This window comes from Stegastes partitus, unplaced genomic scaffold (assembly GCF_000690725.1).
Source record: "Stegastes partitus isolate 25-593 unplaced genomic scaffold, Stegastes_partitus-1.0.2 Scaffold333, whole genome shotgun sequence".
NCBI lineage: Eukaryota > Metazoa > Chordata > Actinopteri > Pomacentridae > Stegastes > Stegastes partitus.
In genome coordinates, this window is record NW_007578064.1 from 144,070 (window position 1) to 162,783 (window position 18,714).

Below are 18,714 nucleotides of genomic sequence, written 5' to 3' on the forward strand. Positions count from 1 at the left end.
CGGCACCCTCTCCACTGGTCATTTGCAATGCAATTTGCAATTAAAACACTCTGCAGTGGCCATCTGGACACGAGAGCACTGAGAATGAGCAAAGGACACTTTACCCTTGAGTCTTATTGGGGGTGGGAATACATGTACCTGAAGGACATTTAAGAAATTAAGAGATCGGATACTTTTTTTTATCTGGAGTAAATATCTGAGCATAGAGTAGAATTTAGATTACTTTGTGGAAGAATGGGACATGATCACCCTGATCCATTTTACTGCTGTAAAAAACAAAGCCTTACTCGGGAGCAACTTTTCTTTGTTCTTGCCCTGCTGCCATCATCACCTCGAGTTTCTACACAAATCTGCACATAATGATGCCAGAAGTCCTGATCAGATGGCGGCTCAGGATCCACTGACACAGGTGACGCCTCCATGCAGCTGTGATCGTGCAGCGAGCAAAGTTTCACACGTCCGGTAGGTGGCAGTGAATGTTCTCAGGTAAAGGGAGGGCAGGTTGTGTGTGCCTGTGTGTGTGTGTGTGTATGTGTGTGTGTGTTGTTTCTGGAAGGAGGGGGGCGTGTGTTCCTCTTGCACAAGCGCTCCCATGTTGCGTAGTCTGGAAACCTGACGTGGATCGCAGCCGAGGCGGTGAAAGCGGCGGCAGCAGCAGCGGCGGCAGCAGCGTGGTTGTGTGAGTGTGTGTGAGAGACTTTTGCGTGTGAGTGTGAGTGTGTGTGACAGTGACAGAGTTGCGGCAGAGCACATCACTAAGTGCCTGCTCTCCGCCGTCTCGCGCGCTCCTCCTCGGACCGCTTCAGAGTCGCACGAGACCGGCGCCCGCTTTGCGTTCTGGCCCCGGCGCGTGACCCGAGGATCTCCCCCCCAACAGTTGTGACGAGCAGAAGCCCCGGAGGCTGGAGAGCAGGAAAGCTGGAGCTAAACTACATTCATTGACTTGTGAGCGATGCACTGGCAGCATGGCCAAGTGGTTCAAGGAGCACCTAGGATTCAAAACTACCAAAGCACCCCCTCCGGCGCCTCCGAAACCGGACTACAGACACTGTCACACCGGTGTGCCCGGTGCGCCTGGCTTCCAACAGACGAGCTCCGGGGCCACCTTTCCCCCGAGCCCCGCTCAGCCGGACATCCTCGCTGCTTACAAACTACAAAAGGAGCTGGACTTCGAGGACCCGTACACTCCAGGCGGAAACATTTCGTTCGGCTCGAGTTTGAACAGCGTGGGGTCGCCGGATATCAAGTACGTGTCACCGAAGCACCGACTTATCAAGGTGGAAACCGTCGAAAAGAGCAGCCCGGCTCCGGGAGGGGGTGTCACGGTCACCCAGGCTGTAGCAGTGGGCAGCGTTAAATCTCCCACTTCACCTCCGTCGGACCACGACAACAAGGAGAAGGTGGGTGAAGTTTGGTCCCAACAATAACTTTACTCTTCTTTCAATTTGTTGTTATTAATTTATTTGTATTGTTACAATGTATCGCACCATTACAGCTGTTTCCCATTAAACCGCCTCCTTCCTAACGAACCACTTGACCTACTCCCGTGAGAAGTGAATCGCTACAACCGGCAGAACTTGTTGTTACAACCACGCAAAACGGCTGCCCACATGAGTTGCGACATCCAGCTCTGTCTAATATCTAACCTGCACTACAGGGAGTGCTGCTCAGGGAACAGGCTCTGTCCTGTCAATATATGAGCTCATTTTCCTTTAATACGCAAAACTTGTGTGTGTCTTCTGTTCACCTTTTTATTTTTTTGGAGACTTAAAGTGCAGCCAAACTAACTCTGCCATCTGCCTTCTGTGTCAGCAAGCAACTGAGACTCATCCACAGTGCCTCTAATTTAACCTTAATCTAATCTTATTTAACTAGACAGATCAATTTAGTGAATGTTCATCGCCAGTGATGCCTGCTGCCTCCAGGGGAAATTACTTGTGATGAGTTTTATGGATATATGGCTCTAATTTGATCCCAGCTTGGCACTGTTCTCTGAGCCACCCCTTTTTTTTTAAACAAAGTGAATGTGGAGACAGATGGCAGGGCATGCAGGTTGTGCCTTGGAGCATGCTGTCATGTCAGGCTTCTCAGGAATCCATACACTGGGGTTCATTTGGAGAAAGCTGAGATGTTCGGTGTCAGCGAGCTTATAAGGACACGCTGTGTGAGGGGTGAAATCCAGCTGAGGAATGTTTTCAGCGTCTGCATAGCTCATTAACGGAGAAAGCACAGCCCTGTGAAAAACGCACACACTCGGATCACGCCACAATCGTGGCTGTGTTCTCGAAATTTTTGTGGTCCTCTTGATTTCACCTCTGTGTTACTTCCTCCTCCGCTTGTGTTTGCCTTTAGCACCTGTCTCGTGACATGTGGCGAGTTCGCAGTTGGCTTGTGGTTCAACACTTTCATTTGTAATTCCACGATGTGTGCAACCTGTCACGAGACTTTGTTTTTCACCCCAGGTTTGATGACACAAAACACAACCCGTCACTGTCATCTGCATTTCCAATAATATAACCGCAGCACACAAATCAGGAACCCGAGTGAAGCTCCTGAAATGATATTCAGTTGCAGTGTTTGTTTTTTCCACGCTGTCAGCCTCAGTTTTCGAACAAACTTGGTATGCAGGGTTAAGAATCAGGCAGATATGTGTTATCTGTTAAACAAGCCGGAAAGCAAAATGTACAATTTTCACCCAGCCAGTGCAGCTGTTCAAGCTGATCAAACAGATTACTTGTTAATTAGAGCATATTTGGATCTCACCAACTCAGAAATACAGTTCTGCTCTCCTTCCTTTCTCCATGTGCACGTGGCTTTCACAGACAGCCAGTTGATTGCGTAGTATGGGCCTGAATGCCTCACACCCTGCAGTATGAATGATGTTATGGACGAGCTAAATCAGTCCTGACAGCTGGTGGGCTCAGGCAATATGTCGAGAGAAGGTTTTAAGGGTTTCTTGTCAGGTGATGAAGGTTAAATAAAAATGGTGTAGTAGCGCAGAGGGAAGTGAGACGATGCAGCGGGAATACCTCCTGAAAGCGTGTGGCCTTGTCGTCTTTGTCACATTCAGTCAGTTTTGAGGTTTTACAATTTCTCAAATATCAAAAATAAAAACATTTACACAAGTATCTGTCACGATATATTTGTTTTTTAAAATAGCAGATGAGGAAAAAAAAAAAAGAACCCTCAGATATGTCACTGCTCAGTAACTGCTTCAAAGAGTGTTGTGAGGCTTTGTGTTGGCCCTTTTGTGAGGATTACAGTTTGTCTGGAAGCGGAGGATTTTCTCCCGGACTGTGGCTGGACATGATAATTGTTTGTAAATCCTTGTTAGAGGGACTTTCAAGGTGAAGATTTTTACAGATGCTGTTAATGAAGAGCTGTCAGCAATATAGACCGAACGTTCTCTGAGGGAGGATGTGCTGTTTGCGGTTGGTGACATGCTCTCCTTTCAGGCCAGCGCTAAAAGGCGGGTTTTTCTTCTTGTTTGGGGATGCCTCGTATAAAACAGTTTTATAGCTACTTTCCTGAGGCACCGTTTACCCTCAAACAAACATGGACACTGATTCAAACATAATACACATTTTTCCAGCTTGTAGCACAAATCCTCATCGGTTGTGACAGTCGTTTTCCTAAGTGCACGGACGAAACGCTGACTGCTGAGAGACTGAGTAAAGAGCACACGAGTGTCTTAACAGCATTGCTTGGTTACATTGATGTTTTAATTACCTGACTCATGAATGCTAATTATATCACTGCTTACCTAATGCCTGAAATGCCAATAGCAGGATGAGGGAAATTTTCCTCCGGCCATTTCTATTCACCAGCCTCCATTGGGGCAAGATTTGTTCAGTACTGTTTTTACATTTTCACAGGAGTCCAGTTTAATCCCACATTGTGCCAATTCTGTGTTCCGTTGGCCTTCATCTAGAATTTCAGTTTTCATATGGAGCTTAATTTTGATGCAGATGAGGGAGGGTTACTTACAGTTTACAGTTTTCAAGGTATTGTGATGTGTTTTGTTTTTAATGATGCCGAGCCCTTCATGGTAGAGCGCGTTGAGAGCGATGATCAATTATCATCCCGCCTTGGAGCTAATTAAAGGCCTCATCTCCCAGCTCATCGCTCTACTCAGCACTAACCTAACTTCTCTCAAGGACACCCGAAAGTGATGACGGCCTCCACTTGGAAATGTGTAAACAAAAGCAGTAGCGCGGAGCTGACAAGCTGCAGCCTCCCCTCTGAAGCGCCGCCCGTCATCACCAGTATCTGTTTGTGCACCTGGGAAGCTGCTGTTCCAATCTAACTTTGGCTGCCTTCGGGGCTCGGGGTCCCTTTGACTCAGTGATCCCGCGAGCCAGCTTGCATATCTATCTATAGAAGCACACAGTTGGAATCGCAGACAGTTGTTGTGCAGCCAACACAGGCATCTGGATCGACAGATTTCCTCTGTGCTTATTTTACTTATGTGCACCTTTTTTTTTTTTACAAGCCCTGGCTCAGCATTTCAATTGATTATGCTGGAGGGGGAAAGCTATTGTTACCTCCTCCAAGAATGGTATGTTTTGATCCCGTATGGATATGTTTGTAAGTTTGCAGAGTAGCTCAAAAGTTGTTCAATATCCAACACATTGTTGTGAATACAGTGTTCTGAGGAGAAGACGGGTCCTTTCTCAGTGGCAGAGTTTGAATGTTGGCAGTTCATGTTCTGTTTCTCCACAGTGCAGATTAAAATAATAATCATATGCCTGTTGTGTACCTGCGTGCCGTGAGATCGAGACAATGGATCTCAAAATAACAAAAAAAAAGTTCATTGAATAGTCGTCGATTTCTGCCAGAATAGTACCCCTGCTTCCTTCCTTTTTTTGCCTTCTGCATATTTTTCAGTCCATTTGGATGTGTAAAGATCAGAACTTGAGATCATGCTCTGCAGTTTGTGAAAGAGCTTAATTACGCCCCCTCACCAGGTGCACCACCTTCCACCTACATTCTTCCAGCGTGGGTAGAGCAAGCTTGTTTGACTGGCCTGCCGTAGTGCGTGGCTAAACTCCGCTCAGCTTCATTTCCCCACACCCTGAATATCTTCGCTTAGCCTTTCACCCTGGCACTCCAGACATCAGTGGAGTTTTATAAATGCATCCCTCCGGCCTTTCACGCTCTCATCTCTGCCAGTGATAGAAGAAATGTCAAGCACAAACGTCAATATCACCTGGGTCTGTGAGAGTGCTTTTCTTCAGGGAGCCAGAAAATGGATGAAAACATGAGAGCCCATCATGTTTTGTTATAACACCCCTTTTGCTTGCACTCCTTTACCTTTTGGTATCAGACAGAGGCTGGCGAGGCTTGATAGCAGGACTGACTGGATGTTGGGAGTAGTGCAGGTTGGAGCCTTGCTGCTCTACTCGTTCACATTTGTTTATCTGTGCTCCTTCCGCTGAAATCATATTTTTTAAAGGTCGTGCCTGTGAATGTTTGGATAATTCAAGCTGAATGAATAGATAATCGGAATGATGCATAGCTGCACTAATCATGATTTCCATTGCGGTGGCTATTTTATGCTCAGGTTAAAGCGATCAACACGTTGGTGTAGAAGCTGTGTTGTGTGTATCTTGGAATTTGCAGCTGTTGTTTTTCATAATCATGCTCAGTAGTGGTGGGCACATAGTGACTCACATCTTCAAGTAGGGAGATAATTATGATAAATTGTGGAAAATAACAAAGCCAGTGTGTTGCCAGGGCTTCTCTGACTCGTCTCAGTAAAGTCTGGCCTGTGATGTTGTTGGCATGTCATGCCTCTGTCCACTGAGGTGTCAAAAAATGCCATGCATTTCCTGAACTATTTTAAGCATTCAAAGCATTTTCTCAAAATGCCCCCCTGCCATTTCAAGACTACACAATCCTCAGTTTAATTACCCTCTGTCCTGAATTGTTCTTTTCATTTCAGACATATTTTTACGTTGACGGTTTTTCTTATGCCTTATTGTCAATAACAAAAGAACGTTACAATGCATTCCTGTCCTGAACAAGAATCCTGGAAGGGCACTTTGAAAGGAAGGAAGGAGCACAGAGCCGAACAGCACACTGGTTTAAGCTCCGCCTCTGCTGAAACAGAATGAAGTCATACTGTAGTGGAAGATGCGCTGGAAGCCATAATGTGATGGTTATTCAATTGAGCACAAAAAGGTTTGGCTTTTCATCAAGATATCATTTTGGTGAATCCACTAATCCTATTACATTTACATCATGGCCCTATAATAACCATTCATGGTTAAGTGTTATATACAACCCCACCACTACATGTGCATCAAAGTTATAGGTCTTGGAAATGATGGCCTTTAGCCATTGTTTGCTTATTTTCTTTTCCCCCCTCCATCTGGGAGCCTTCTTTTCAGTTTAAAGAGTCCCGACGGAGTCTGTTGTGTTTGCTGCTCGATTTGCTTTTTCTAGCTTTGCGCCGGAACAGCAGTCGCATGATTCCACCAGGTCACAATTAGCCTGCAGACTAGTGCTGCAGCTCTGGCCGCTGGGGAGTTGTAGACACATGGCTCTGTTTTGTTTAATGACAGTGTGTGTGTAGCTGAGTCTAGAAGGAGGGAGCCCTGGTCTACAGGCAGATCATCACACACAGATTAAATGGAAACAAATGAGTTTGCATGCCATCTGAGACACAAATGGAGAATCTGCATGAAGCAGTGGCCTTTTTTTTGCACTGCGTTTGCAGAATTAGTCGCTCTACCCTCTCTTAGTACGAAATTATGTAGATTTCAGCTGTAACCAAATATTTAATTTTGCATAAAAATACAGTTTGATGTCGAGGTCATAGGGATAGAGACTGATTTGCGTTTTTATCTCCTGCGTAAGTGCACATTGTTGTTTCTGTGTCACACTGCAGGAGGCAGCCAGACTTCCGTCTTGCAAAAAGAGCTGCCCTGTGATCTAAGTACCCACCAGGAAGCTGAACACTTCCATTCTTCTTAGTGGGATTCCAGACTCTAATTTCATGCATTGTGTGAATGCGAAATGAGTCTTGTGAATAATTTTCAGTTTGTTGCACTGCTGGTTAGATTTATCATTTACTGACACGAGGTAATATTTTACCCAATCTGTTTCTTAAAGTTAAGATTTGGCACAATATTTGGCTGTTAAAGTGATAAGAATACGGGGAGAGGCGAATCACTATCTGCAGTTGTTTGGTGGAAAATAAGGAATGGCTTGGTTGCTCCAGGATTAAGGAAGTGCTCCCTTCCTGACAGGAAGTGTTTACAACTTGGTGACATTCCCTTTTTAACTTGACAAGTCTGCACTCGCCCCTCTGTGTGGGCTGGGTATTTTGGCTGCTTGCTAAAATATAACCAGGGTTAATGCTCTCGGCTGTTTCGGCTTGAGCAATCTGAATGTCAGAAGCAGTGACAAATAGTGATGGCACATGGCTGTTGTTGTGCTCCACTGAGAGCTCTTTTTGAAACACACTGGGGATTGTCGGTCACCCTTCCCAATATAGCCGTTCTCGCCTTTTGCTATCGTGCTCCGAGAGGTGGGAAGCCACGTAGTAATGGCAGCGGCGTGAGGACTCCACCCTAACTCTATTGTCAGCGTAGGTGACGTGTTGGGATCTCAGTGCATCCTCACCACACAGAGGCTATCTGAGGCCACAGAGCTCAGTCAAGACATCCTCACAAAAACTCTCGCTTTTTTTAGAGCCAGACTGCAACTTGTTTTCCTCCATGTCTTATGAATTACTTGTTTAAAATCAAAGCTTCTGCCCCAGTTGATCTCATCATGTTGTTTCTACTTACATAATTGTGTCAGTTTTTATCTTATTGAAGCCATGATAAACAACAGTGTGCACTGTGATAGCAGCATAAAATGGGAGTTAAATGCATTTCCACTGTATACGTCAGCGTACTCGTACATGTATCGGGGCGACAACTTAATTATTCCGCTTTTCAGCCTTTCACCTTATTCTCAAATTAAAATACAAATCAATATTTCCATAATAATTCAGGACGGTGATGAAGAAAATCGGTGTGGTCATGTTGGAGACAAATCAGTGGTTCACATGAGCACAGGATTATCATATTTTATAAAATTCCAACATTCCATCGTGGCACCTGAATTATTCTCGACTCCGGTGCCGCACCACTTACTGTATGTAGCAGAAACACTGCCAATAAATCTGTCACACAGGGATGGGGACAGAGAAAGGAAATTGGATTTTGTCAAGCGTGTCGTCAAGTACTTAATCTTGAATATCTGTCGCATATTAAGAGCACCTTCATAGGGTGCAACCCGCAGCCTCCTCTTCTTTCTCCAGTAGAGGTCTTAAGTGGCTGTGTGGAGTGCGTTTCAATGAAGGAGGTCCTTAGGGACAAGTTGAGGTGCTTTTTGTGCTTCGCCGCCTTGGATGCTAACAAAAGATGCATTCATTCATCAGGAGATGAGGGCAGCCAGAGAAGGAATTTATTGAAAAGTGAGGGTGCACGTTTAGCTGTTTAAAAGCCAGATTATTAACACACTGCCTATTTTGTAAGGAGTGGATGAGCGGGAAGCTTAGTTTTCCCCGAATGCAGTTTTGTCTGTTTGTTTGAGGAAACCCGCCGACACACTCGAGGACACACAAAATGCATCTATTAATTCATGGCCTGACAATAAATGAATGGTACAGAGGTGGCGTTTAAATCATTTTGTGACTTGTGTGGATAATTTATGCGTTTTGCCATCTTGTTTTGTTTCTTTTTTGAGCCAGAAGTATTTGGATACTGTGTTTAGCTTGAGTGCAACGTCATGAGCTTAACACTGGTTAAATGTACCTTTTTTTATGACCAGGCTTTGATTTAATAGATACCGTTACAGTCAAGCATGAGCTAAACCCCACACAATTTATGGCTACATCCACATGAATACGTTTTTCATTTCAAACCTCATAGCCTCATCTTACATTCTTGCCGTGTGTCTACACTACTCTAGCGTTTTAGGACCCATAAAACTCAGACACATCATTGGAAATGAAGCTGACCCTGTTTTAGTGTGAAAACTCTGAGGTTGCACTTGAGTGTGGAAAGGCAGAAATGTAGACAAAATCCTTAAAGGAATGTACTTACCGTTAAAACTGAGCAGCTGACTCTGTAGTGTCTTTCAGTACAACCAACTGCTAAAGTGGACATTTTTAGGTGATCAAAATATTAAGATTAATTTCATTAACTGTAAACAAATTAAACAAAATTAACAGCATGCTGTACTGTATGAGACTTGAAACTAGCAGTTGAGACTCAAAACTCACGAGGAAAATGTTTACTGAGGTGACAGATTACATAAGAAGTAGTGTTGGTTTCTTCTAAACTTCTCTACAATCAGACTTATTTTTGCAACCAGAGGAGTTGCCCCCTGCTGGATGTTAGATAGAAAGCAAGTTGAACACACCTCAGCAACTTTTCAGACCTGGAGGCCATGTCCACGTACAGACACTTTCACATTTATGAACACTTACAAGACAGCTTAAAGAAATTAGAGTGATGTATGTTGGCATATTGTTGTTCAAGCAATGTATTGGTAGCAGTGTTTTGCGTCAAGTCTAACCAAAAGTGCAATGTAATGTGTGCATTCTGTATGGGAAATTAAGGTTAGGTCTAAAGACTGGCCCACATATAGGGCTGTCCTGGGATGCTGCAGGCTACTCTTAATGGCTCTTAAAGATGCTTAGGGGCAAATAATAACTATTCTAAACAAGCCCCCAGCACTACAAAGACATCCTCTCGACATTATGCAGTGAGAATCTGTTAAACTGCATACAGGAATTTCCTTTAGGATACCAAAATGAAAAGAGAGCTAAAATATTTGATATTGGTGAGTGGCAGCTGTGTGCACAGAATTCAGGACATGCATGGTAAAGTGACTGATGCAAGCTTTCCTGACCAAAAAAAACAAAACAAAAAAAGCTGCTGTGTGACTTCAGCCGCAAAAGAGAAGTCCTAGAAAATATGTAAATTGCATCTGCATATGGTATCGTCTACTAATGTGGTCATGAGTATGTGACAAATGATTTAATCAAATGTGTCACCAGGAATAGTTTAATCTTGTCGTGTTTATTTGCACTGTTAAATAAAGAAAGAAATAGAAAGACAACTGTCATGACAGAAAGTAAAAATGACGGATGAGGCTATTTTTAACTTTCTGCAAGTCTGAAGATTTTTCTTAAACTAGAAGTAGAGTTTCTGGAAGTTCCTGCCTGCCTGTGATTGCCTGCAAGCCCATGAGTATCAGCTTGGACAGACTGAATTTCTTTAGAAACTGATTTAAATGAGCACTGGTAACGAACACTAGACACGCCACTTCAACGCTGATTGATGTCTAGTTGAAACCTTTTCCCATGTGCGCATTTGTGTGGCTCATGCACTAATACATCTGATTAGCTTGTGTAGTTTGTATGCATGAATGCATGTATAAGTTATGACCAACAGCAAAGCACACAAAGCTTCATCATGCACGATATGCCATGCTCACAGTGGAGATGTTCGGGCAGGCCAAGCGACTATGATGTGTGTTACACCCCTTTTCTTTCTGACTCGACTGTTTTATGCATTGCAGAGTTCTGCTGCCGCTGAATTGTGGTCCATGGTATCAGTGTTGCTGCATCTGGAAGCATTCCCATGCAAACAGTGATCAACAACAGCCTAAATCGCTCATGCCAAAAGAGAACCAGCTTTACCGTAGCTGGCGTGCGAACGCAGCTTCACACACATGGGCAAGAGTGCAGAGATCAGAAGAACCAACATTTAATGTGGTCTAAATCTTCAGGGGAGCGGGGTGTTGGGGTGTTGGGGGGGGTAATAAATAAGTCGGCACCCACAGTGCAGATGTCTCCGAGGGAGACATGTGCATAACTGATGGTTGAACACATTGATGTGTAAAGGGGACGGCTGAATCTAATTCTCAAAATATATACGCTTAAGTATATGTTGTGCAGAGGCTGTAATAACCCCGAGCTGGCTAATGGTAGCTGTTGGTACATTAGATGGTAGTATGAAAAGAAAATAGAAGGGATTTCTTTTATAAGCTTATGGATGTTTTTCAGCCACATGACTCTCAGACTGTACATGTTCTGAAGAGGTGCTTTTAACGTGTTTCCTATGAAGTCAATTTTTTTTGGTTGTTGTTGATTCACAAGGATAAGTGGAACACTTACTGACACTGAATTGCTGCTCTTGAATGATTCCCCAATTAGATTAAAAGCAAACCAAATGAATATACCTGGAAATAAGCAGAATTTTTGTTTATCTCAAGTGAAGTGCTCTTCATCGGTGCGTGTGCTGCAGTAGCTTGTGACTGATTGCAAAACAGCGCCTTTATAGCAAATATATTAATTTGATTAGCTACCTCTGCAGACTCCTAAGTAGGTCTTTAAAGGAGACACATTACTCTTCACAGTTCCCAGAGAGGCTGAATGCTCCAGCAGCAACCGTGTTTCTTAGGAAACATTTCAATAAAGTTTCATTAATGTCAGGTCTGTATGGTTGGAAATGCACTCCTGCACTGTTTCTCCTTTAGAGGCGAAGCCAGTTTTCCATCTACCTAATCTGTTTGGGAGATATAGAACCCAGCAGGGCTCAGTCTTCACAAGGGGCCTTCTATGAATTGTAACCAGATTTGTGCTCGCTTCTTAGAAACATGAAAGTATCTTATTGATAGTAACTGTATTATGTCAACAGAGAAGCTGTGATCATTTTTGCTTGAATAAATTGCCTTGAGGGAGTGTTCCTTGCCAGTATGTTCGTTCTAGAAAATTGTGGCCAAGTTATCTTAAGGCGACTGCACACACAGCATTCACTATGTGTTTATAGACAAAGATAAGGTGGAGGAGCTATCAGCAGAGGCACTTCGATGAGGCACAGCTTGCTGAGTTTGGCATTACATGTACATTTGAACTTCTTTTTTTTTTTTTTCCATGCAGCACGAGTAAATATACTCTGTGCATGCCAGACTGTCCACCTGCCCTCTACCATTGAAGGATGAAAAAAACAAAGTCTTCTTTTGTCTTCTCGCCCCTCCCTTCCTATCTTCTTTAACGTGACTGTCTGTCCTCACAATAGTGGCATGTTTTCTTTTTTGTTACACCGCAGAACAAAAGAGCAATAGCAGCAAAAAAAAAAGGCCTTTTGAAATGCTGTAATGCAATTGAGCTGCTAAGCACTGAATTGTATTAGGTTATCAGTGGCTGAAATCCCTTGTGGCGTGCGACATAAATCACACACGTCAGTCCTCTTTTTTTCTTTTCCTCCTCCCTCATTCTACAGCCTGCTGACTTTTCTGGCAGTCTCGGAGGGGCTTCAACCTTGACTAGCCCCTGACGCATTCAGTCCTTTCTGGACCAGCCATGACATTGTTGCATAAAAGGAGGTTACGCTGCATTTATATCTTCGTATATGTTTGAAAGTGCTTTACGTGGTTGTCGCTTTGTGAAATCATCAGTCTGCTGTTTAATTGCACTTGCTTTTGATTCATTACTGATCTAAAATGCCAACACAAGACACGTAGCTCGCTCTAAACATGGCAGCCTCTTTTCTAATTATTTCAACAATAAAAAAAATCCATCCATGTGCTCAAATTTCCACTAACGCGGTTTCTGAATTTTTTTTATTCGTTTGCCCTTGATTATCTGATGGGCCAGCTGAACACATTACGCATCAAGAGTGCAGGAGGAGAACTGCAGCCCCCATTTTCTCACTTCTAATGGAAGACTGGGGCTCAATCGAATTGTAATTCTAGAAGCTCTGGCATTGTCGAACATTGAGCCAAAGTGGCAGGTGCCTGTTATAGTCTCCCTCCTTTGCTAATGTTCTCACTCTTTTCCCACTGATTTGAAGTCGGCTTCATCGCCTGAGAGCAGGCTGCGCATTTCAAAAAGTCTGTTTCTGTCTCTTTTTCCGAGCTGCCAAAACTCTGGCAGGTGTTAGACACGGCCAACCAGGATCTGAGCTGTGGAATGAAAGTAATTGAGCGAGTTCTTTTTCTCTATGCTGCAGACCAGTTAAGGACCCAGCTACCACAGGGACCTGGTCTAAGCCCGTCAGGTGGCTTTGCGAGATTCATGCAGGCTTACATCACAGCTTAACGAAGGCCTGATATATGGAGGCACTGCAGTCTTGTGCTGAGGGGGGAATTTTACTTTCATGACAAGTGTGGCTTGGCTGCAGTCCTGACACACCCTGGCATGCCACAAGGCAGATGGTGTGTCCCTAGGCGATGCCACTGCTCTGTAGCACCCCTCTCCTCACAACCCCATGCTCCTCCTGCTGTCGAGTAGTCATTAGTGCAGCGGGACAGGAAGGACACATTGGAACAATTTGGAAATATTAACCACCTCCTCCACCCTTACATGAACTAGACTGCAGGGGCTGGGTGATGTAGAGTTTATCTAAATTGTTGATGCCCAGGAAGGATCTGTGTATGCTAAAGTTAATAATGTTCTTGCCTGCTGATGGGCAACAGTAGACTTCTGTAAATGGACACATTACTGGACCGTAAAGGCGTAAATGTGACACCAGGTGGGGGTGATAATGACCATATAGCTCAGACAATCCTCCTTGATGAAGAGTACTTCTCAAACAAACAACTTAGTCTACACATTTGCCTCATAATTCAAAATGAGTGAAATGAAAGGAAACAGCTTTGTTTTAATCATGACTAACTGTGTTTGGTTTCATTTTTTGTTCAGTGGTAGGCAGACAAAGAGGTTTGTCATTGAATTTGCTTTTCACAGGAAAAAGAAAGTTGCTGACTAAAATAAGAACACGAACCAGGTGCTGAAAAGAGCTTTTATTGCCCAACACTGAGCTAAATATACCCGCTTGTAAAATGTAAATCGTTATGTCAAGTCCCTGTAACCTTTTTTTAAAGTATGGATGAAGGGGGCCATAATTATAGTGATTGCTGTGGAAACAACTGTGCATGTATTCCTTTAATCAGAACAACACAAATCTTGATTGTAGCTTCAAAACTGAATATTTTTGATGTTTGAATTATTTAAAAGGGTATTTCAAATACTGCCTCAGCCTCTGCAGAAGAGCAGAACAACCAAGAGCCACTTGTGACTGATTGCAAATTCATGTTTCATTTTCGGAGTACCAGCAGGCCCGGTTGTTCAGGAGGGGAAAGGGCGCAAACATTTGAGTGGAGTGTTTTACCTTCTCTGCCCTCTAGTAACATGTTTCTTTAGACACTACCTGACTAAAATTTCCAAACCCTAAATGTTAATCACTGGTGGACTGGTGCATATCTGGCCCAAGCTACTGACGACGACTTGAATCTCAAATGAAAGCTTTGTTTTTGTTTTTGTATTTTTTTTATCCATGATTGCATTTAATCCGTCCGGCTGATGCTATCACAAGTTTTCATCACATACCCGGCCTGGATTTGTCCTAGTTTATGTCAACAGGAAAGGCAAAAGGATGATGTCATGCATTTGGAGTGGCTCAACGCATAATTCAATAACTGATTGCCATTATTTCCTGAAACATGCCCAAACATCCTTTGGCCCATGATGAAGGTGCATTCAGTAGTCAGGTGGTTCAGCTCAAGGAGTGAGCCCTGCTAGAACAGCACAGTGGAGGGAATACGCAGCATAATCTAATTCTCTGATGTAAAGGTTCGGAAAATCTTGAGTACCTTTGTGCAGAATAATTAAATTCAGTTGTTTCATATAACTACTCATTGGCTGAGAGCAGCGCACTTTTACCCAAACTGGATGTTCCCACATGTGACTGCATTTCACTAAAATACACGAATGTGAAACTAGGCAGTGATGTAGAGAATTTGACGTTCTGTATCCCATTTGCGGATTTTGGTCTCAGACCTCGAGCCACTCTGTTACAGTATATGGACCACAGTGAGATATGCACTGGCCTTTATCTCCCCCATTGAGGTGATTCGTGTGTTTTTTTAGTGAGGGTTACTTATTCTTAGGTTTGGGCTGTGTTCGCAGTCGGTGACTGAATCTGGGGTTGGTTTGGCACATGATATGACTACTGATGGCTGAGCTTCCATGCAACAAGGTGTGAGATTGTAATGACACTGTGGCTGTGATGCATAATTTTTTGTATTCTCTGGGGCTACAAAGACGTTTGCTTATCTGAATGTCTGAATTTTAATCAAACTTGAGAGTAAAATATGTATATTTTGTGTGGCACAAAAACAAACCAGGACAGTGTTTGTATTGGATTTTTTTTTCCCCCTGCTTGAATTCACAGAAGCAAAACATTCAAGGAACCCATAATTATGCTGTGGCAGAAAAAAGTCCTAGTTATTTTCCCCAAAACAGATGGAGAGAGAATACTGAAAAAGGCAGATTTAACACACAGTAGCTGCTGTGAGCGCAACCATGGTACTTACTTCCCTTGCTATTATTGCCTAATCCATGTATAGTGGGGATGATCTGTGCAGGAATATACCTGCCAGCATTTCTCTGTCACTAATCGGCTTACAAATTATCCCAAGTGAACTTTGTAGCATTTAACACTTGGAAACTTTTCAAGATGTCTTTTTAAAAAATATATCACTGTTAAATGACACTTGACCTCGATGAGTACTGTGAAAATGCTGGTGCTTTCCCAGCATTCGGCTTGAAGGGTGTATCTGTACATTTTACTTGCTTCCCTGAGGCTTGGCAGGTGTGTGTGTGTCTGTGTGTGTGTGCGTTTGTGGCGCTCTCATGGGTGGCCTGCATATAGAGTTTGCTTCCTGGGAGTGTGCTCTCTCTGTGGCAAAGATGGACAGTGGTTGTTCTCGGGAAAGCTGGCGTGGTGGAGGCACAGTGCGGCGGGCATGAGGCTCAGACCAACTCCAGTCTGCCCCGCCCGCCCGGCCGGCCCCATCCACTAGATGAGTGATGAGCTTGTTTATAATGAGACCAAATCCCTTCCTGTTACACATGAGTCATTGGGTGTAGTGCCAGTCATGTACATGCTCACATACTCACTTAGGTGTTTTTATGCCTCCACACCAGCGACAGCCGTGGCCAGAGGCATTATGTTTTCGGGTTGTCCGTCCGTCCGTTCGTTGCCTTCTCATGAAAGCGATACCTCAGGAATGTCCAGAGGGAATTTCTTCTAATTTGGCGCAAATGTTCATTTTGACTCAAGGGTGGATTAGATTTTAGCGGTCAAAGGTTACTGGAATCTCACAAGAATTTAAAAGCTAATTATAAAAAAAATTCACACATATATGTGATAGGAAAAAAAATGATGAAGTGATGATATTTTATGTCCAAAAGGTCATAGGTCAACTTCACTGGGAAATCATAATGTTCTACAGAAATACTGTTTGAGATATTTTTCAATGCCATAATTCAGGGAGATTGTGACAATATTTCACATTTGGTCTGACCTGAATTGGGGACACTAATCGTACTCCTTGAAACTGTGATGATTTTGTAGATTTCTAGCTTCTTTGCAGCAACATCCATATTTAAACAATTGTCTTTTGTCATCGCTACGACTGTGTGTTCTGTCAAAGTCCGCTTTACTGACCAAGCATGTGAGCCCATACAAGGTCTCTCATACTGTTTTTCATTTCTCTCAATGCCTGTACACACTTCAAAGTCTTTACTAGATTTACTATGTATATAAGTCTGGACAGACATTGATGTAATCTGCAACTTGACTGGGAGGCAGAGGCATATAGCCACGAGGCAGTTATTCTGGTCTTGCTTGTGCACTGGCTTTAACCTTAGAAATCCTTTACGAAGATGTTTCCAAATTACAGAACATGCAGGGCTCTTCTCATCTGCCCACTGATTGGCAGAACTAGACTGTTAGGAGCCTCAACAGAGGAAAAAAGTGCCTTTTCTAACAGCTGGTCCAAATTCATGCAGTCACACACCCTCATTAGATCCAATGTCCAAGAGCACAGATGGCTCAGATGGGAGTTTATTTCCTTTCAAACAGAAGATCTTTACTGTTGAAGCGGTGTCCTGGTAGATGAAGCAAACATTTCAAGAAAACAAATATCCCCCCAGGGCACCATAGACACGGACTTGCTCCGCTCCCTAAAGGTTTGAGCAGTATTTCTGGGTCTCGGGACGTCCACCTAATTGCCATCTACTGCACAAAATGCTCAGCAAAAGAGCAAGACTGCAATTAGCCGTGGCTCACTGCCAGCTCGGCATAAATCTGCCAAATTGTTTCTCTTAAGAAAGTTGAGCAGTTGTGGTCTTCTTTCCTCTGCTTTTGAAATGTAGGCCTGTCACTAGGCTATCATATAATTAGGCAGGCCAGCAGTAGCAGAGAGCGTGCTGTAAGGCTAAAAGCTGAGGCATTGTGGTGGTGTGCTGAGGCATACAGACGCGGGGTTTTATTTATGTGTTTCTCCCTTTATCCTCTTGCCTGCCTCAGTGGATATCGCTTGGTCCTGTCCAGGGCCACAACAGTATCTGTCACTGCATCTCTCCTGACACCATACCCGTGTTGTGCTGTTCAACAGAGCAGCAAAATGAATTCCCCTCTTGCTATTTTACTTTTCCCCTTCCCTCAATAACCTCACCTTTCTTTTCTTTTTTTTGTTTGTTTATCTCCTTCAGCTCATTATCCTTGAAGACTATGCGGACCCTTTTGATGCTGAGCAGGCTGGTGGCACTCAGACCATTACGGAAAAAGTGACAACAGAGAACGATGGCTATATGGAACCATATGAGGCCCAGAAGATGATGGCAGGTAGCTCAACGCTTTCAATCCTCTCCTTTGTCTTTAATTTCCTCTATTTTTTTGTCACCTAGCAACCTTTACCCCACTTTACACCTTCAGCATTGTAATTCAGGTGACAAGTAATCAATTTGGGTCTTTACTATAATTTCACATTGTATGTCTTAGTGCAGTATTAATTAATATGCAGCTTGATGTGGCCATATGAATTAATGAAGAGGCTCCGATGGCCTCGTGACATTTTACATGACAGGTGCAGCGGAGCAGAAATGACTTGTGTGTCCCAAAAGATGTCAAAACATTTTCAAAACCAGTGACTTTGCCCGCCGGAAATCATACAAGCTTTTAAGTGATGCACTGTTTAAGATGAGAACAGGGAGGGATGTCTTTTTTTTCTTTTTCTTTTCCTCCTATGTTTTTTTTTTCCTCTCCTCTGAACTGTGTGCACGTGGAGACAGCGACTTGCTGGGATTTCCAGGAAGGCATTTTTTTGAGACAACAATAGCTGTGCTAACATAAGAATTTAGCCAAACCACATTCCCCACACAGCTTTGTCACTGCACATTCATTCTGTGGCTGAGCACAACAATGACAAAGAACACGTAACATGCAGAAAGAAGGGAGAAATGATGAAAAATGTGGAGCAAACAAAACATGTGACAGCTGTTTTGCTCTCCTGAGCAGACCTGAGTACCGAAGACAGGAATGTTACTAAAGATGTTTGTGTGAACGTCAGACCTCAAATGGATGTTTCTGGAACTGAGACGTGACTACAAGATATCCTAAATGCTCTATTAAGGCTTTGGTATGCTGACATATTCGTATCATCTACCAAATATCGGTACCGCTCACCATCTCGCACATTGCTCCCACAAAGGCAGAACACAAATGGTTCTGTCCCTCCTCAGCAATTTTCTTTTAATGGGCCTCCAGACAATCTCTTGTTTTCATCTGTCTTACTGGTTTGACCTTTGGCCCAGTCATTGCCTCAGCTGAGTAGAGAAACTCAGGATTTATCGCTTCT

The 18,714-nt window shown here is 43.5% G+C and overlaps 1 protein-coding gene across 4 annotated transcripts in view; it reads left to right on the forward strand.

The window, feature by feature from the left end:
- Positions 1-643: 643 nt before the first annotated feature.
- The window catches only part of shf (Src homology 2 domain containing F), a 100,997-nt gene continuing 82,926 nt past the window's right edge, over positions 644-18,714 (forward strand). For 2 of the 4 annotated variants that reach the window (XM_008283926.1, XM_008283927.1), the window contains exons 1-2: positions 644-1,400; positions 17,570-17,702. In XM_008283926.1, coding sequence (XP_008282148.1) covers positions 966-1,400; positions 17,570-17,702 — 568 coding nt within the window. In that variant the 5' untranslated portion in view covers positions 644-965. The remainder of the gene's footprint in view (positions 1,401-17,569; positions 17,703-18,714) is intronic. The other 2 variants (XM_008283928.1, XM_008283929.1) reach the window with 2 other exon arrangements.